The sequence below is a fragment of the Stegodyphus dumicola genome, chromosome 4, assembly GCF_044657685.1.
Source record: "Stegodyphus dumicola isolate Sdum_Otavi_A_Nest chromosome 4, ASM4465768v1".
Classification (NCBI taxonomy): Eukaryota; Metazoa; Arthropoda; class Arachnida; order Araneae; family Eresidae; genus Stegodyphus; species Stegodyphus dumicola.
The window spans coordinates 233876244-233898153 of record NC_140771.1 but is presented as its reverse complement, the minus strand read 5'-3'; the positions used below and the strand labels follow the sequence as shown (position 1 = coordinate 233898153).

General features: G+C 31.6%; 1 protein-coding gene across 4 annotated transcripts in view; it reads left to right on the top strand.

Moving 5' to 3' along the window:
- Positions 1-21910, top strand: part of LOC118184922 (glyoxalase domain-containing protein 4) — a 57102-nt gene that overhangs the window by 9919 nt on the left and 25273 nt on the right. For 3 of the 4 annotated variants that reach the window (XM_035354666.2, XM_035354680.2, XM_035354671.2), the window contains exons 2-4: positions 7184-7233; positions 14647-14767; positions 17194-17338. In XM_035354666.2, coding sequence (XP_035210557.1) covers positions 7184-7233; positions 14647-14767; positions 17194-17338 — 316 coding nt within the window. The remainder of the gene's footprint in view (positions 1-7183; positions 7234-14646; positions 14768-17193; positions 17339-21910) is intronic. The other variant, XM_035354686.2, reaches the window with a different exon arrangement.

Genomic DNA, 21910 nt, shown 5'->3' with positions numbered 1-21910 from the left:
TTTTAGCTTAACTTATACCGTCCGATATACATTAAACGCGCATGCGTAAACGTATTATGTGCATGCGCAAACATATTATGCGCAGGTGTAAATGTATTAAGCGCGTGCGTGAACAGATTATGCGTTGACACATGCGCAGAAAGTTTGTAGCTTTGAGGTCCGGATTATAGATCATTCTGGATTATGGGTGTCCGGATTAACGACTAACCTGGATTTTTGCTTTCCCTTGTTTATGTGGGTAACCTGTGTTTTTGATTGTTCAACATATATGATTCCTATTAAGTTATTGCATTAACCCGCGAGCACCCTCGCCAAAATTACGAACACGGGGAGGCGTGCTGGGTATGTCATACCCGAAAGCAATTAACACGTTTTAAATTACATTAATAATATAAATATGAGTATAAATGTGGATTAACATAAAAAACAATTAACTTTAGAATATTTTAAAGAATATAATAAATGAAGTACTTAACATACAATTATTTTGCACATCTCGGGCAGACTGAACACATATGCTCTATACAAATACTGATATTACATTTCTCGCACAGAAACCGTGTCTTTCTATCCTTGTTTTTAGGGCACTCAGCACATCTTCTGTAAACATTTTTCATCTTTTTAGATGGTGGTTCCATGTTGCAATCTCCTGAAATTATGTTTTCGTTTAGTTTCAAAGGGAGCATGATTTGCTGCTGCCATTGATTTGAGTAATCTTCCACTTTCAAATAACCAGTATTTCCTAGAATTTTAGAACTAGTCCCAACATTCATTTGGAATTTGTTTTTCTTCCATACCAAGCCATTTTTACCAACATAATTTTTCATCATTTCATTGATTTTCTAATTCACTGTCTAATTCAGTGTCCGTATCACTGTCTATTGATGAATTATAAATGCTGTTGTGTTCTTCATCTATTAATTCTTCCTCCTCTTCTCTAAATGTTTCATCATCTGTTGAAATGGTTTCTAGACCTTTTGCATTTCTTTATCATAACTTAGATGTCACGCCATGCTGACTAACTAGGAAAGTGAGGGTAAAAATCTGAGAGACGCGAGAAGGCGCGCGGGTGTCACATACCTAAACGGTACAATTCCTAGAAAAGTATTCGAAGAATCACTCCATGGATTTCCCAGCTTCATGAACGTAACCTTGAATTCAGCTACAAAAGGTTTTGTTCATTTCCAGGAAAGGGGTTTTTAGATAATGGACAAAGAATATGCCCCCGGGTATAAGATAGCCGGCGCGCGCTGGTTAAAGTTGTCATTTGGGCATTGTTCTTACAAAACTGAAATTGCGATAATACAATACAAAGACTAAGATTCAGAATAGTGAATACTTTGGCAGTACCAGCTTCTGAAAATTTCCGGATTTTAGATCATCAGTTTAAATTTAGTAAATAATAAAATTAAAAATATGGATACTTTTTGATTATCTGCACCCCCTTCCTAAAAAAAAAAAAAAAAAAAAAAAAAAAAAAATCACAAGGCTGTGTTGACCTATTTTAGGCTAAAAATTTAATGCTATGTGAACAGAAAACTTTTAAAATACAGTGGTGGCTAAAATTGTGGACACTTTTGGAAATTTTTATCTTTTTGAACTTTGTATGCTTATAGAAAATGTTACGTTTCACAAAATGTAAACTTGTATATATCATTTTAAAGAGAATTTATTACTGAATTCAATACAAAACACAAAATTCAATTATTTGCAATACAAAAAAGTTATATGTACTTTAATATAAATAAAAAACACAGTTATGAAGTGGTTTGTAATGTCTTTCTTGGCCAATCACTGAGAACCAATCAAATGTTAGTAACTGCCAGTAGAAGCTGACATCATGTTTACACTTGAAACAATTTATTATTTTGCTTTGTTCTGTAGAAGGAGGACCTGTTTCTTATACACTGCAGTTACAAGTAGGAATTTTTGTAAAAAATTTTAATATTTAGTCAAGAAGCAATGACATCAAGTAAAAGAGTAGATTGGACACCTAGAAAGAGATGTAATATTATTGTGTTACGAGAAAGTGGTCTTTCCTATGCTGAAATTGCAAGACGGGTGGTTCAGTGACTACAACTGGAGTCCGAATGTTTTGTTTACGATGTCAGGAGACAAATTCAATAAAAAAAAAAACAAAGAAGGAAAAGGTGCACCACATCTATTGATGACAGAAGAATAAAAAGACATCCAAGATAGAAAAATGTCATCAGTGGGCATCAGAAGTGATCTGAATGATGCTGGTGTTTCTGTCAGTTCAAGAACAATCAGGAGAAGATTAACAGATGTCGGACTGAGAGGTAGAATTCCACGAAAAAAGCCTTATCTTAATTTTCAGCAACGAAAAAAAAGACTGCAGTGGGAAAAGGAACACATTAATTGGACAGATGATCAGTGGTCACAAGTTATATTGAGTGACGGAACTAAGATATCGTTATTCGGTAGTGATGGGTGAAAATATGTAAGACGTAGAATAGGAGAAGAGCTACATCCTGACTGCATTCAAGCAACTGTGAAGAACCCAGTTAGTGTTATGATTTGGTCATGCATGTCAGCAGATGGTATTGGTTGCCTTCATATCATCGATGGGACACTGAATGCCAGAAAATACATTGATACTATTCTAGAACCAAAACTACTACCTTCCATCAGAGATCTCTTTCCCAACAATACTTTTCAGCAGGATTCTGCTCCTTGCCACACGGCCAAAATATCGAAAGAGTGGTTTCGTACAAAGAGCATTAAATTGTTGTCATGACCAGGAAACAGTCCTGACCTCAATCCTATCGAAAATTTGTGGCACCGTTTGAAAACTATTGTCCGAATGAGGAGTCCATCAAATAAAAGGGAACTAATTGAGGCTATAATTGTTTCCTGGCATCATGTAATAATGAAAGAAGAGCTCAAAACTCTTGTCAGCTCAATGAAACGGCGATGTGAAGCTGTAATAAAAAATAAAGGGTACCCTACTAAGTATTGATAACTCATTGCAATCATCACTATCTAATGTATATCAATAACTATTATCTTTTAACTTTTTTTGTATTGCAAATAATTGAATTTTGTGTTTTGTATTGAATTCAGTAATAAATTCTCTTTAAAATGATATATACAAGTTTGCATTTTGTGAAACATAACGTTTTCTATAAGCATACAAAGTTCAAAAACATAAAAATTTCCAAAAGTGTCCACAATTTTGGCCACTACTGTATACATTTTCTCCCCAACTTAGGCTAAAAATTTTTAAATAGAAAACTGCACTTTACGATAACCATTTTATTTCCATCACTTAATACAGTACAAAGTCCGTAATCTGAACTCGTCGGGACTTCGGCGATTCTGGATTAGGGGTTTTTTCCGGATTATAGATCATCAATTTAAATCTGGTAAGATGGCATGCAGAAATGATACAATTAAAAATATGAAATCGTAATTTATGAAATGAAGAACAATTGTGATCTAAAGGGTATCAAAATTTACAAAAAAAAAAAAAAAAAAAAAAAAGCTTAATATTTATTTGTTTACTTTATTAAACATTTCTTTCATTGTAAGTTGTTTAAGATGCTTCCACAAAAAATTCAAAAAGTTCCTTTTTTTTGTGTCATATATAGTGGACTTTCCAATGCCATACTTCTCGCATAATTTTGAGACGTATAGGCCTTTGTCTGTTTTGTGCAGTAATTCCACTTTTTGTTTAATGGACATCAAAACATGCTTTCGCTTTCTAGATCCTTTGGCAGCTCCAGAATTGGAAACTCTTTTTGACATAATCGAAAGCTCAAGCTTAATTTTTATAAAATTGTTCTAACAAACTGCAAAAAATAATAAGTCGGATCCAATTAGAAGATTAAGGAACAGCACAATCTGCAACATTAGCTGAAATGCCTTAGATAATTTTAGCCTAGCTTATACCATCCGTTATACATTAAACGCATGTGCAGTTTGTAGCTTTGAAATCCGGATTATAGATCATTTCAGATTATGAATGTCCGGATTACAGACTTTGTACTGTACTTGAATTTCCAGCCATTTGGTCTTAAATTTTTGAAAGCAAGTTTGTTAATTTTAACTTACTAGTTTGATCTTTAAAATTTGTATTTAAATACATGTCTTTAATTTTGAGGTTGTATCATTTTTGATCTTCTTATGGTTTTGAATTAACTTTTAATGTTTGCTTCTGTTTTTGAAACTGAAATGAGAGTGTCTTCTAAAGTAAGTATCTCATTCAGATTAAATGTGTTCTTAATAGAAACTTTAATTTGAAGATTATTTGCTATTTTGTTTAACTAGATTATTGGCTTTAAATGGACTAATGGCTTTATTTGGATTGAGTATTAAATTTGACTTATGGTTTGAACCTAGCAAATAATTTGATGCTTACTTGGAAGTAAGATGAAACATTTTCTTAATTTAGTTGTTGTTAATTGATGGAAGATTGGTTTATCCCCTTGATAAGTCGATTAATCTGCAATCAGTGACAATATCTACTTTTTCAATTTAGAATTTACCTTTGGTTTTGGTATTTTTGTGATTTAAGATTTTTCTTAGCTGATTTTTAAACAAGAAGTTGAAATTACTGTTTAAAATTCTGACTAAAAAAAAAAAATTTTTTTTTCTTTCATGGTTTTAATTGAATTTGTGTTCCTTGGAGATGATACATGGAAAGTTTTCTTACTATAAATTATTATGAATTATAGTTAAATATATTTTTTTTACTACAGAGATAGTGCATGTATTTCATGTTCAAATTCCAATTTCCTCTTTTAACTCGCACGTTCTGTTGTGGGAAAAGGCCACCCCTTCCCGCAGAGGTGAGGAGAGGTTTCTTCTGCCCCCTTTCTGAACAAAGAACAAAGTTCTCGTCCTTGTGAACATTTATGATTGACATGGTGAATTAAGCTAGGACTGGTCTTTCATGTCCCCAAGTTCCTTGAGAAGAAAAGGGATGCTACACGGTGAAGTCACTAAATGTATTTGGTTAATCTTCGGATTATGGTAACTTGGCGAAAATTTAGCGACCAACCCTGCTACAGCAACCTGCTAGTTTTGTTTTGGACGCCATTTTGTTTTCACGAAGTAAAGGCATGGTTTTTTTTTTTTTACTCAACATTTTTTCCGACAATCTGCTAGCTTAACTATGCTTATACTAGAACTTTTATGGAACAAAAATGCTTAATCGCGGCGAAGATTAGGTGCGAAATTGGGAGAAAGTGCAGAATTGCAAACTGCTTGCAGCGGTTTTAAGAATTGCACATACACGGTATCCATGTACGTGTCGACCTATTTTTCACTTGAAAAAACATCGTAGAATTGCACAAAAATGGCATTGCCACACTCTTTACTTTATCCATGTACACTGCTAAAGTCCTAGCTAGTAACCATTATCGCCTCACCAAAATGTCGCCAAACTACCTGTTACCATATTCCAAAGATTAGCCATGTATTTATATGGCATCCCAGTGTGCATGCGTATGCAGCAGGTGAGCAGTGGTCATGAATGTTTTTCTTGCATTGAGTGCATTTTTTTTTCTTGTAAGGAATATTATTGGAAGTGTTAAGTATTGCATTCCTTCAAAAATAGGACATTTTGCGTTAGAGTAAAGACTGCAAAAACTTTCATTCTGTGATGTTTTTATTAGAGAAATAATAGAATTTTCTGGATCAAAATTTGTGCACCAATGCTGAATTTGTGCAATTATGTACAGATTGCTGTTTACATTTAAAAACACATGCAAAATACAAAATTTGTCAATTTTTTTTTTTTTTTTTTTTTTTTTTTTTTTTTTTTTTTTTTGAATAAGTAAAAATAAATCGGCTGTGTATATAGAGCAAATGACAGCATGTGCAATGCCATGTTGTGCCATGATGCCAAGTTTTTGCAGTTCTTTAAACAAATCTCTGTTGTGTGCATGAGGAGAGCAGAGCAAAAAAAGAGGAAAATGTTTTATTATGTATGTTTCTTGTGTTTTCAATTTTGTTAATTGTTTGTTGTTTTATGTAATTCTTAGTATGGTACTGTGTTTGAAAATGGTTGTTGTCTTTCGTGTCTTTGCTTAGTGAAAATTTAGTTGCCAATGGGTAGTGATTTTTCAGAAAGATGGTGTGGAAATTCGAAAGTACCAAAATATAAATTAGTTGTATGTGAAATAAGACCTTAAGAAAATCAAAATTCATAAAAGCAAGCTCAATATTTATTTGTTTGTTCTGTTAAATATTTTATTTAGTGTAAGTTGTATAAGCTATTTCATTTTTTGTTTTAATACTCTCTGTTTAGTTTGATAGAGAGAAACAGTTTCTTATTCAATTAAAAATTCTGTTACAAGTAATTGTTTTGCTGAGAATTCTAACTAAGCTGTTAGTCAAAATCTTGTATTTCTCAACAACCTCTTTGTCTTGAAAGTGGAATCTCAATTAATCTGGAAAAAATGCCTTTTCTTAATCCTAAGTACGATGGTATCTATAACTGCAAAAAACAGATACAGTGAAATCGGCTGGTGTTTGAAAGGGGATTGATTGCCAAACAAAGATCAAAGTTGTTCGAGCATAACATTAGGCAAAGTAACAATCTTTTATTTGGTTTAGATTTTAGTCAAAACTGTATTGATTTTGAGAGCAAGAAGGCACAAGCCTCCCTTCATCTAGAGCATTGAAATCTGCAATGAGAGGAAAGCCACAGTTCATCATAAGTGTACTATATATGTGTATACATGGTATTTCCTTCAACTGGGCTGTATGCAGGAGCTCACCTAAAGTCAGAACTGACAATTATATTGTATTTATACCTAAAAGAAGTAGAGTGTATTAATACCTAAAAGAATATGTTCGCAGAAATAGTAAGGAAAATTGAAAATTTAAGTTAATAGAATTTTCAAAGCATGAGGAAAGACTGGATTGAAATTAAAGTCATTAACTAAGCAACCTTAGTTTTTGTGAATGTGAAAAATCTAGTTCACCAATGAAAAAGTGTTTCAAGAAAATCCAGTTCAGCTTTCGGAAGAAGCTTTTTGGATAGTTTTTGCAGACCCAAAGTTTAAAATTGTGATTAATTTCAAGAAAACTAGAAAGGGAAATATAAGAAATGTGTGAGTTTTCTTTTAAATGTGAGCAACAGCTGAGAAATATTGAATATATTTGATTACATATCTTTTTTGAATAATAATGTTCCCTTCTCTTTTTCTCTCAGGTCTTAAGACATGAAGAGTTTGAGGAAGGCTGTAAAGCAAGTTGTAATGGGTAAAGATTTTATGCTATGTATAATAATTTCAAAGTTTTTAGGGTATGGAATATCAAAATTTACTTCCATATGTTAGAATACTTATCAGCCTTTCCAAAATTTAAAATAACAATTCCAAGATAATTATCATATTAGCAACTTCATAAAAAATTAAATATGAATATTTTTAATAAATGTGCACTTTTATGTTTATGAAACTATTCAAAGTATTTTTTATTGTTTAATTAGGGAGAATTTATTTGATTATAAATATAGAAAATTAAGATTTATGTGTATAAATATTAAACTACTTCAAACCATTTTCAAAGAATTTTGAATAAATTCTAATGCCATTATTATATATTGACAGTGCAGGATTTACGTATAAGCTTTACAAGCTATAGCTTGGGGCCCCCACAAAAATTAAAATATAGTATGAATATAGTATTAAAATATAGCATAGCAGACTTAATAAAGGGCCCCATATCTCAAATAGCGTAGGACCTTATCAAGTCTAAATCCGGCCCTGTATATTGAGGAAATTTATTTGAATGTATTTGTACTTACCAGCAATGTTTCATCTAATTTTCCTTGTAGTAGTGTAAATATTCTTCCATGCAAAAATATATTGGACAAGATTAAATGTGTGCAGTATCATCATCAGTGTACTATATATGTGTATACATGATATTTCCTTCAACTGGGCTATATGCAGGAGTTCACCCAAAGTCAGAACTCACAATTATATCAAATAAGGCTAGGAATAAAAAGATAAATAAGATTAGCATAAATTTTAAATCAGTATTTAAATTCTATATAAAACCTAGGTCTCTCTCCCATTATACATTTGGGGAGGGGCATACCTTTTACACATATACTAGCAATCTAACCTGTTAATGTGTAATTCATGTACTCTCAGCCTATTAATATATTTTTATTAATTATTTAATATTAATATATTTTTTCAACTTGAAATGAGTGCTAGAGGCTTATTATCGTTTATAGCTCGGAAATTTCTTTGAGTTCTGGACAGCGATTGGGTAAGAATTTTTACTTTGCAAAGGAGTACAGATAAGTCATGCAAAATGAAGGGGGGTGTATTTAAATTGGAATTAGGAATTTAAAGGGCTATTGTCAATTTAGTTAGTAATTTGTTATTAATATTCCATTATATTTTTATATCATACATATTTCCCTCTTTAAGAGGCAATAAAAAAAGCCTTTTGAAGGAAAAGCATTAGAGCATTAGCAAAGGGAGAGAAATTTTGTGTAAATATATGCAACTCCAATTAGAAAGCAAATGAATTGCTTCAGGGACATAACATATAGGTTTCACTAGGCCCTGTCATTGATTCATGAACTTTCTCATATCTGAATACAGTCAAAAGTCGTTAATTCGGACACCCATAATCCGAACGAAAGTATGTTTCGATATCCATCAAACAAAAAATGGATAAAGCCATATCCTTTGTTTATCTAACTGTTCCGAAATCTGTTTATCAATTTAATGCTGCACTGCGCGGGGGGAGGGGGACGTCGAGGCGCGCAATGAACTGGAAGTTGATCTGTCAGCACTATCGTTATCTTCAGGGAAGATGTTTTTATTTTATTCGGCTTATAATTCCTTACTGAATGTAGTATTTAATCTCGATGTACTCCGTCATTGATATGATTTAAATCAAATTCCTCGTCATTATAAATATCACGAATACAAATCAAATAGTTTTCTGGTTGCAATTTTCTAATTTCGGCTATGCGTAAGATATGCTTTACGCATGCGCGCGTTGAAAGAAATGTTTAATAAAGTAAACAAATAAATATTAAGCTTCTTTTTTTGTAAATTTTGATACCCTTTAGATCATAATTGCTCATTATTTTATAAATTACGGTTTTATATTTTTAATTTTATAATTTCTGCATGCCATCTTACCAGATTTAAACTGATGATCTATAATCCGGAATCGCCGAAGTCCCGACGAGTCCGGATTAAAGACTTTTGACTGTATATAAAAAACACATAAAATTAATTTAGAAAGATTAAACAAAATATAATATAATCTTTAAATTAAATTTAGAGCTCAATTTAAGAGTCTTTAAAAATATGTGTTTGTAAAGTTCTTGAAGCATTTTTTCCAAATAATATAAAAATGTTCTAAATTTGGCATCTAATTCTTTTTTGGTAAAATGAAACAATTGAAAAGGTGCACAGCTCTTATAATGTCACACTTGAGTGTGACAGTGTATTTTTATGGTAATTGATATAAATCAAAATATTTTTAGTACATAATCTTGAAATTCTGTTAACAGAATTGTTTATTGTAGAGCAATGTTCGTTACATAAAAAGGAACAAAATACAATACAGTATAATTGTAAAATAAACTTTGATGAAAAATGGGCTTGTCTGCTACAAGTGAATAGCGTAACTACCTACCGATGGCTGTGGGATACTTAACCCTTTGTTGCATACAAATAATCTAGAGAAGTTAAACGAAAATGTTTGTATTTTTTCTACTTAAAATAATTTTAGTAATAATAATTTAAAAAAAATATTCAAATTTCATTTTAAATAATTGCTACAGTTTGTTCACTACAGTGGACAGCATGCATATATGTACATGCATACAAATCTCTTCCCAACTATTTACGGTCATTGTATTTGAAATCATTTCCTGCCTTGTTTTCAGTGATCATTGCCATCTTCTAAATGGTAAATCTACAACTGACATGTACATACAGACCCCCCCCCAAATACCTTTATTTCATCGACTGTGATTAATTAATTTTGCTACGATTTTGTAACCTGTACCTATTGGATTCAAATGTCAAATGTTCTAGAAATTCCTTGCCAAACATAAACATTTTCAGTGGTGTTTTGGCTTGATAAGCAGTACATTTGGGTTTCAATTCACTCTTTTCAGTAGATCTTTATCTACCCACTCCACAATTTTCTCAAACTGACATTTAAAATAAAATGTCTAAAATTACTAATTATGAAAAAAAAAAAAATGGCAGTATAAGAAAATGTAAGCAATATTATATAATGTTTACTATAAGAAATTGTACTAACTTGGAAACAGAAGTAGCAGCCATTTTCCAAATAGCAATGCTTTACTTAGTGATGTTATACAGCCATCTATGATCGACAGTTGAAAGTTCTAATAATATAGAATGAATAAGCACAGGAATGGAATCTGTTAAGGCATTTACAGAAGAATAAACAAATTTAAACTTTTGTCTACTAGAAAGGACATGATGCAACAAAGGGTTAACTGCAAGTGATGTAAAAACTTCTATTCCTTATACAAGGCAACAGGCTTGTAGCATTGTATAAAAATATCAAAGTTTCAATTTACTTTTATGGTTGTAAAATTCCTTATATACTATAAAGAACTTGAAAAAAATAAATATACAGAATTAAAATTCAAATTAAGATGAATAACTTGTAACTCAAGTTAGGTCTTATAAATTTAGAAAAACAGAATTTTGCATTACCTTACAATAATTAATAATAAAAAAATTAAATGTATGTATGAGAGTGTGTATATTCATATTTTTATATCTTATGTTTACCTTATTTTATTATCTTTAATATGCAGATGCAATATTAAACAGATAAAATCAAGAAAAATTTAATTTTACTGTCCTGTATGGAGGGCAATGAACAGTATGTATGGAAAGAGAAAGAGAAGAGAAACAGATATTATTTTTTGTATGAGGAGTCTTTTTCCATAAAAACGTCAGGGGTATCTTCTTTCATCTTTTGTCTCTTAGTGCGACTCTATTCTGTATGTGGCATGTCGGGTCTCAGTTTCACTAAAAATTTGTGTTGAGTTCTGTGTTTTAAAATGTTTCTAAAATGAGACATGGCATTGTCATTGAAAATGCTTTGTTATAGCTATTGCTTTATCAGGGTTGTATTATAAATGAAAATTGCATCTTGTTACCTTTATAAAAACTTCACATGTCTAGCAACTAGGATCATCATTTTCTCCCTTCTTCTTCCACTGAAGACATTTCCTTCACAATCGCCTTTTATTCTTATTTCTTAAGTTGTTGAACTCATTTTTATGGTCTTCTAGTAACTCCTCTGGACCCATAATATGGCGTATAATAAAATTTGTCCTTAACCTTTTCCCAAGGGCTGGAACATATGTGTCCCAAATTAAGTATACAGCAACTAGCAACTGGGGAGCACGGGACACTTTGTTGTTGGTGGCAGGGGTAGGAATTCTAGCGCTTGAGGCTTGATGACTGTTTTATGACACCCCGCAGAGTGCGTTCTTTTGTGGGATTCTGCTAATGGATTGGGGAAAATTGTCGGTGTTTTGAATTTACCTGTCTTGTTGGCAAATTTGGTATCTTCTAGGAAATATTTTGTTGAGAGGAGAAAATAAAAAGAATAATTTGTTACTTCAATTCACACGCATTTGCGTTTTCAGGTTTTTTCTTGTGCAAATACGGCTTGGAAGTCAAATATAAAAGAAATTTTATTTTTGGAAGTTCGGCTGCTAAAATTCTTCGCAAATTATTTTAAAAGCTTGAATGTATTTTAAAATGCATAATTTTTTCAGTTATTTCTGATTATATTCTTTTTAATTTGGTTTCAATTCGAATTTGAAATTGCCTTTGTTTCATTCTTTTCATAAGTGTTTTTATCATTTTATTCCAATTTTTAATGTGCATCTGAAGGCAGTGTAAAAAATTATAAATGTTTCAGGTGATAAAAATTAATTTTAATGTTATTTGTAAATGACATACATTCCACAACTACTGCTTACTTGAGTGAAATTTTGGTTTGTTATGGTCTAAATGATAACTAGTGGCCAAGTGGATAATATTTCTTTAACTCTGATTATTTAACCTGGATTCAAATTCTGATGAACGGATTGACTGCATGAACATTTCTTGTTCTCTCACATATATAAAGGGAATATCAGCCGATTTCCTTTGAAGGCGCTCCACAATAGCCCCTTTCGCTTAAGTAGATAACACTTTCTTTCATCTGACAAAAATAAAATTATATTCGAAATAATAAAGCTAAACTTATGAGCGTTTTATAACTATGTTTAGAAACTCTTCCTTTTATGAATAATTTTGCTGACAAAATGAATTTTAATTGTGCGACGAATGAAATACAAATTTTTAAAGCAATTATTATGGAACATTTTCTAATTCAAAATTTAAAAAATTTTCAAAATTTATTAATTTATCCGTTGTTATATGTTTGCATTTCTAATGCCATATCTATATCAATTCATTCAGAAATTAGATACCACTAATGTTAATTCAATATGGAAAAACACACGAAGGCTGCCTACCTAAAGAAAAGATGCCTTCGGGGAGATCTGAGGAAATTGGCTCGTATTCACGTTTCACATGGGGGGAACAACAAAAGCCGACCATGCGGCCAGCTCGATCGCCTGACGTCGAACTAACAGCATTCAGCAGCCTTTACCACTCAGTTGCTAGAAGTGTTCAGAAAGAAATTAATTTTACATGAGAATTGTGTTTTGGAGGGAATCAAATAAGACATTGGAATACTAAGCATGTATACAGAAATTCAGATGTGTACCACTTTTTAGTTCCCTGAATTTAATCTCAATTGAATGTTCATTCCCAGCTTCATTACTCCCAAAGAAAGCAATAGCTTGAGATCTGAAAATTTCACATACAGTTTGATATCTAAGTCAATTTTAGCATTCTGAATATGTAGATCATAAAAAACTGAAGAAATATTTCGCTACTCGACAAAGATGTTACTTTCTGAATATCAATGCGTTCCTGTATATGCAATTTTGCATTCAAAGAAAAAATGGTGTAGCAGTATAAATCATCTAACAACTATCATACAAATTAATATCTATCAACAAAATATCTTATATTGCTAAGTGATAAAACTAAATTTTTGTTACTGAATACATTAAAACTCAACAAGGATTTTTTCTAAAGCTCCAAGGTTTGCATCTACATTTCTTTCTTGAACCAAAAACTATGAAGCGGTTTAAAAGAATTAAACATTTTATATGCCTGATGTAATGGCAGATCAACTCTGGGACCGATATTTTTAACACCACATGGAAGAAAAATAAATAAAAAATTTCTTGACTCATGCATTGTAAGTTTTTAGTGCAGTACAAACGCAGTGACCAATTTCTATTGCTCCAGAAATGAATATTACCAGAGATAACACTCATTTTGGAATCCGGAAATGCTTTTTAGTAAAGTTTTTAGTTTCTTTGTAGTAAATAATCTCTATTTAATTTGCTTTTCAACATCAGAATAATAATACTATTAAAAATGAGAATGTATATATTGTTTGCAGGAAATGTTTGAATATTTTAACTCGCTGAATTTTCGTTACGATGGCAAGTGAATGTATTTAACTCTGATTGCTTCTCTTATTTTTTAGTACATAATTTATGTGCAAGTTTAAAAAACTATTTTAATCATAAAATGGAACACTTTCTGGAACAAAATTGTTTGTAGCATACATTTCATCTGATGATAAAGTAATACTTTTTTTCTCCCTTGGGAAAACTGCATTCAACTACTTGCAGTGTGAAAGCGATTAGAGTTCATCCCGCATTCATCACGCCTAGAGCATTGAAATTGGATTGAAAGGAAATCCTGACCGTTTCCCTGCCTGCCCTACAAAAGAGCACTAATCACCTTGTCCTCAAGACTCGATTCGATAATATTCCCCCATTTCCATAACCGCTGAGCCAAGAGCCTTCAGTGAAGGTACACAACTGTTTTTCTAGCCCACAGGAAAAGGTTAATGACAAAGTGCTGTAAGACTGCAACCTAGTCTGGTCATAACTTCCTGTAGGCTGAGTTCATGATTTTGTAAGTCACTTCTAGGCTTGACAAGATTTAAGACAATGGAAAATATTAAAATCATGTTTCAGAGTTTTAATTCTGTAGCATAAGTTACCTCAAAGTACCTTGTGTGCAACTTAAATGTTTGTAACTTGATACATTGTTCATCATCTTAGATGTTTTTCTTCAAATATTTTTTTCATGATGTGAGACGTTCGTGATTTAAAATTCATCTGTATCTATTATTTTATGATAATATGATTTCTTTTTTGTTTAAAACTTGCTCTAGTAATGTATGTAAAGCATTTTGATAATGCCTATAAAGCACTTTTGTGAATAAATAAATTTTATTTCATTGATTAAGCAGGATGTTCCTTCTTCAAAAATTCTCACTTCCTTAACTCTTTTTTTTTTTTTTTTTTTTTTTTTTTACATTTGTGTATTTTAGTGTATCATTTTATTTAATACATGAGTAATTTGTTAATGTCAGAAGTATAAAATATGAAATTGATAAACTGATTTAATAAAAATTATGTAAAATTATTTAATAAATACTTCAGAGTGAAAATAGATGTGTCATTTATATTTTAGACTTTTCATAAAATTTTTTCAGACCATATGATGGTAAATGGAGTAAAACTATGATTGGATATGGACCAGAAGATAACCATTTTGTTGCCGAATTGACCTATAATTATGGTATTAAATCTTATAAATTAGGGAATGATTTTATGGTAAGTAATATTCTTATATTTTTGTGTCATAATGTATCCAGTTTTTGCAAGCCTTTTTTATTTGTCTAAGGAAATAATTTATTTGTGATGTTAATTTTTTTGTGTACAAATGCATTGTATCAGATCTTACCAATAAGTTGCTAAGAACTTGTTTATCTGGTTGTAACGAAAGTATTCCGCCAAAAAACGTTCTTAATAAAAGAAAAAAAATAAATGAAAGCAGTACCTTTAGTGTGAGTAGTAATCACCGCCTAAATCTACAATTTTCTATGAAATCTACGATTCTGCCAATGTTTTGGTACTTTTCAAAGCCTTCGGCACAGAGACTTGATGGATGCAAGTTCAAAAACGGAACAACCTTATTTCGAACGTCTTGTGCAGTATGGAAGATAATGCCAGCAAGATGTAGCTGCAGGTGTGAAAAAGATAGAATTTCAAAGGAGCAATGTCCGAAGCTATGTGGTTTGTGTGGCAAAAGATCCCATTCAAATCTGTACATAGTCCAGCTGGTAAATGCAGACACATATGGGTCTTTCGTTATCTTGATGGAACATTACTTTTTTGTGCCGGAACTCGGAACAGGGACTAGCATCTTACTGTTGAAAGTTTTACCTTTTTTCAGATAATCTTACCAAATACAAAGCATGATCTTTTTATTAGCGAAATTGTGCTTTGCAATTTTGCTGATGGGCTTAATAGGTGCAGACCAACCCCCTTTTTGGACTGTGTTGTTAAAGTAAATCCACTTTTCGTCAGAAGTGATGATCCAGTCCAGAATTTTGCTCTTGTGTTGATATTCAAGCAGGCCTGAAGATGTCTGTCCTTATCTGCTTGAGTTAGCTCATGGGGCACTCAGCAATTAAACTTGTACGTCAAGTTTATGCGATACATAGTGTGACTAATGGGCATGACACTAATGCCTATCTCCTTAGCAAGCTCTCGTGTGCTTGCATACTGATCTTCATCCACAAGTTGTCGTAGGCGACCCTCATCAACATCAGTAGGTAAGCCAGAGCACTTTGCTTCTTAAATGACATAGTCCTTATTTTTAAACTTTCGGTACCAAACCTTCACAATGTCATGTGATACAACATCAGTATCTAAAGCTATATACCTGATTTGGTGACATTCTATAGCTAATGTTTTGCAACAAAACGGGAAGTAAATGATGTTCCTTTTGGTTTCATGATAGTTCCATTTCAGACATCTTCACTTTGCTTCTTAAATGTCATAGTCCTTATTTTTAAACTTTCGGTACCAAACCTTTACAATGTCATGTGATACAACATCAGTATCTAAAGCTATGTACCTGATTTGGTGACATTCTGTAGCTGACGTTTTGCAACAAAATGGGAAGTAAATGATGTTCCTTTTGGTTTCATGATAGCTCCATTTCAGACATATTGCACTTAATGATAACTGTATTTTTTTTTATAAATTTCACAAAAGAGTCTTCTAAAACAAGTCTCTTTCTTTCAGATGCTAAAAATCTTTTAACAAACTGTGATTAAACATGCCAATACAAACTGTCTGCGCAGACGATATTTGTGGTGGCGGGAAACTTCCGTTAAAACCTGATATTAGTTAATATGCTTTCATAATATATATAAAAAATATTTTTTATAAATATTGTTTACTGTAAATAGTGTATAAAAGATACAAATTATAAAATCCTCTTAATAATGAGGTGTACCGAAGAGAACGAGGCTGTAGATTTTATAATCAGTAGTTTAAAATGATGTGAATGCCTCATTAACAAAAGGGTTTGATGCACATAGCAACTGAATATCCTGAAGAGGTTCTAAAAGTTAATTTGATAGTACTATATGTCATAGTATATCATTGCATGTCAACTTTATAATTTTACTTGGTTGAAGCAGTTAAAAGTAGTTTACTTTTTATAGCTATTTCTGGCCATATCACAGACTTTAGAGCAGGGTTCCCAAGCTTTTTGTCCCTAAGGACACATTCTAGAATATCTGTTGGATGGTGGGTACCATTTACTTTTTTAAGGTGAATTTATAGTTGGATAGAGTTAATAATACATGCATATAAAAAAACTAGAAATCTGTCGCTTTTTGCTGGTATCTTTATTGGACACAAATTCTATTTCATTAAAAATGAAAAAACTTTCACATAGAATTTTATTGAAAACTAAAACATTTTTATTGTGATCGCACAGCAGCGGGCACACATTAAACATGGGCATACATTTGGGAACCCCTGCTTTAAAGCATCTACTAATTTTGTAAGGAAATGAGAAACTGATGATAAAGTAGTCTTTAATATCTTTTTAAAATCCCATAAAATTGTAATTTTGATTTGTGAACATTTTTTCTTGTTTTCTTGCATGGCATCAACTATATGTATTTGCATATTTAACAGTATATGCTTTATGATTCCTCAAAACATTTTGAATACTGCAGGGAATTACACTGAAGTCAGATAGTATTATTGATAAAGCTAAAAAGCATGATTGGCCTGTAAAGGAAGAAAATGATTTGAAATTTGTGGAAGCACCAGGTGGATATAGATATTTTATAGTTGATGAAGTTCAACTGGATGATTCAGGTAAACATTACCTGAAAAATCGCTTTAGAGTATTAATTATTTTAGTAAATTCATTCATTCAATTATTTTTTCTGTCTTTCCATATTCTAAAAATGTGAATAATTACATTAATGAAGTCTCGGTGTAAGAAAAAAAGACTGATGATGTCTCGGTGTAAGAAAAAAGATTTTTGAATAGTTTAATCATACAGAGAAAATTTCTGTGTGGATCAAGAACTCGCGTTTGCAGAGACTCCAACTCCTAATTAAGAAATTCTTTAAAAACTGTGAGCTATAGTAAATGTGGGGAAAAAATTATGGATATTACAGAAATAGCATAAGGGAAATGGTATGCAAAAGGGAATCAATGTATTCATCTATTGATTGTCAAAATGTTTGGGACATCATGTATCACATGTTAAGTTGAGTGTCCTGCTAGTTTTGAAGACTAGCTGGTCTTAGATCTCTAAACTGACTGCCATTATTAATCTTTCCATTCAAACATTTTGTGGCAAATCTAATGAGCGAAGCTGAATGACTTGCATAGTAAATAAAGTTCTTATTTGCCCTGCAAGTCATTCGGTTTCATTCATTTAGATTATGGCGAGAAAACATAAGCTTCTGGTGAGTTATGATTAAATAGGAAATGTTTTGTAAATTTTGCCCCTTCAAAATAAGAGGCTAAAATTATCAAGCCAGAAATTTAAAGGCTTATATGCTACAGAATTCTATGCATTAAAGCATCTAAAATTTCTATAAATCATTCACATTGTGCTCTTTACAACAAATTTTGAATTGTGCATGGTGATAAAGCTGCATATATTTTCTCAAAAGCATAAAGAAATGAGTGCAAAAAAATTGAATGAAATATCAAATTTCTTCATAAAAGATGATGAAAGTAATGTTATAAAAGACGGGTTCTATTTTGTTCAATTTTAAATTGAGCACAGCTTTCCAATTTTGGTTTTAGACTATTTGAAACAATATTTTAATTTGTTGTTTTCAGATTTTGCCATAGCAAAAAATTTAACTGGGAGCACACCAAAAGTGCTACAGTTGTGAAAACACTTGCAGAAAGTACTGTCATGATGTTGTAAAATGAGTGTACAATACATCTTTTTCTGTAAGTGCTGATAGAAATAAAAAAAAAAAAAAAAGCTGCTAATACACTTTAGATCAGGGTTTCTTAAACTGTCACCAAAAATTTTAGCAGTTTGGATATTTGTTTAACTTATTATAATAATTTAACAATTACCAAAAATTTTTACGCAATGTATCTGAAAATAGATAAAGATAAGACAATACAGACCCCCCCCAAAAAAACGAAAACGTTTTGACACATCCTTTTTATAATATATAATATAAACACTCATTTTCCTTGCTTTGCATATGACGCTGTCATTTCATCTGTTACTTATTTAAAATTTTCACATTGTTCTATGTCTTAAAATTATAAATTAAAGTTAATTACCTAAAACTGCTATTGTTCTATGTCTTAAAATTGTAAATTAATGACCTAAAACTGCAGCAGTATATTACAAGTGAAAAAATTGACAGTTTCACCCATGCGTGTGTTGGATTTGTGCAATCTTATAGGGTGCAACAAAATTTTTTTAAATATGTGCTGGGGGTCGCGAAAAAATCTCAGTGATAAAAAGAGGTCGCGACTGAAAAAAGTTTAAGAAACCCTGCTATAGATAAACAGTAAAATTTTAAAAAATAATGATATTTGGCAATACAGTGCTGTTTGGCAATTAAAACAATTTGAAAAATTCAGTTTTTTTTAATTTAGAGAGTTGTGAATTTGATACAATGATAACAAAATGTACTATGTTATTATGGTATATTATAGTAAAAAAAAGTAATAATTACTTCAATGATTTCTATTTTAGAACGCACAAATAATGCCAGAGAAGACAATTTTAATTCTTTAAATTAATATTGTATGAGCAAAGTTTTAGATAGGAAAAACTATTTATAATTTTCTTCAGACTATTTAGTAATATGATGGGAATATTTAAAGGTGTAAGCATCATTTATTAAAATGCATCAACCAGCTGTAATCATCTGAGGTTATCCATTCAGCTACAATGAATTTACTAAAAAAGTAATTGCTTTAAAAATAGAAGTGTTGTAAAAAGATACAGTAAAAGCTCAACTAACTGGAAAGTTTGGGAAATGGCAGATTCAGAAATATGCAAAAATTCTGGGTGGTTCAGTGTATAAAAATTGTAATTCAAGGTTAGAAAAGAGTAAAAAATATTTCTGATCTAAAATTATGAAAAACAGTCATATTTTTTTGTTACCAACTTGAATATCAAAAACCTACTTTTAAAATTATATAACATTTCAGCCCACTCCAAAAAAAGCATTTCAGGCATAAAAGTTAATGTATTTCATAGGCCCCTTAAACATAAAAGTTAAACATCTTATAGATCTAATAAAATTTGAGTTTTCTGTGTATCTAGTAGATACTTTGAAAAAAGTTGCAGATTTGCATATTGAAATGTACTATCTACCAGTAAGTATTTGGACATCTGTGATAAAAAAGAATTAGAAAAAGAACAAAATTTATTCAAATTCAATAGTTGGTATAGGCTCAATGAGTGGCAATTACAGCCTCAACCCTCTGCGGCATGCTTTCTACAAGTCCTTGTATGGTGGCTGTTGGAATTTTCTTCCATTTGGCTTGGAGAATTCACTTCGCTGATATTGAACGGTTGTTGCACCCCTTAATTCAGGGATCCAATTTGTCCTAAAGGTTCTCAATAGTGTTCAGGTTTATGCTTTGGCAGATCAGTGCATTCAGTTAACCCCTTTGTTATCGTACTAATCCATGGTGGACCTCACAACATGACAGCTGATGATGTCATCCTGAAAGTAACATGGGTCTAACCAGTAAACCTGGAACAACAGAGGAAGCACACTGTCATCCAAAATAGGGCAGTAGGCAGGGTGTTCAGTTTTCCATGAATTTGGACCAATGGTTAAGTCCATAGCAGGAGAAACACCCCCAGATCATAATTCCACCTCTGCCAGACTTTACTGCAGACAGAATGCATTCTAGCAGGAGGCATTCTCCAGGCAGACACCAGACCCAGATCCTGCATCTGAATGGTAGAGGGTGAATCTTGATTCATTGCTCCAGAGAACTCCTTTCCACTGATCAATGGTCCACTGTTAATGTGCTGTGCTTCCTGGAGTATGTGGGCCATTGATTGGGTGTAATTCTAAATTTCTCTGGATGTTACCCATCGCTCCCTATTTTCCAGTTTCATGGGTCTGCTGTCTAAGCACATTCTGATAATCACCACTCACCTTCCAGTTTTGAATCACCATAGGTTACTGCCGAATTTAGTTAATTCAGCTCACTAGAAATAAATTGGGTAATTCAGCTCCTTAAGGATCAGCCATTTTTGTGATACCTGACAATTGCACCTTTCTCAAAATCAGGTAACTCTGCACTTCATGGCATCTTGCATGGCATTATTACCAATATTTTTCCTACACAATATTTAATGGTGGAGAGCATGATGTATATCAGAACCGCATGTATCAGCATTTGTATGGGTGTCCAAATACAAATGGTAGATGGGTGAGCATGAGGAAAAATTGCAAAATTAAAAGAAGTGAATGGGTGCATTAAATGCAAAGTACTACCTATTATGATGCTTGCAACAGTACACCATTCAAATCCAGCTGGTGAAACTTTTTTTTCTATGATAAAAAAGAATCAAACTGAAATTTGGCTGAATTTAGGTACAAAAGCTGTCTGAGCAGTTCTCATTGACAAAATAGACATGCAGCAAATGAAAAACTATATTGTAGGAAAACATGAATAAAAAAAAAGAAAAGATAATTCAGAATTTAAGCATACTACCTATAAATATTTGCATTCATAATTTATAGATAAATTATGAGCATTTTTGATGGTTGATTATATGCATGTTTTTTATCTATCTGTAATTTTATTTTCTTTTATTTCCTGTAGAAATCAAAACCCCGAAACCTCGTAAAGATATGTGTATGTAGTTTGTGGATTTTGATGTGTATCATTTATGATTTAAAATATTTTCTTCCGTAATGTATTAGATTTAGTGATATTTCTGCTTTAGTAATGAAATGAAAATTTTCATTTGAATACACATATAATTACAAGAAATATTTTAAATTATTCAGTTTTTTATATTTATGAATTTTAAATATAGACTGGCTAATTAAATTGTGCCTTACATTTACATTTTAAAAATTGTAAACATGTCATTCATTTATTGACTGTTGACAAGTTTTGCTGTAAGTTGGAGTCTATGAATTCAGTGATATTTAGAATTTAAGTGCCCTTGAAGAGCCCAAGGATTCTAACTCGAATCATATGGGGGGAAGGGTGGAGATTAAATTAAAAAATTATGCAAAAGTTATTACATTGAAGTTAGCTTAAACCATACCAAACAGTATATAGCAAATCTGTGTAATTTGTTGGCAAAGGGGTTATGAGCCCCATAATCACTGTATATAAATAGCAACCTATCTACAAGGATCTGTGAGAAATCAGTGTTTTAGTTTATATTGGGAAGAAGACAGGAAGGTGAGAAAT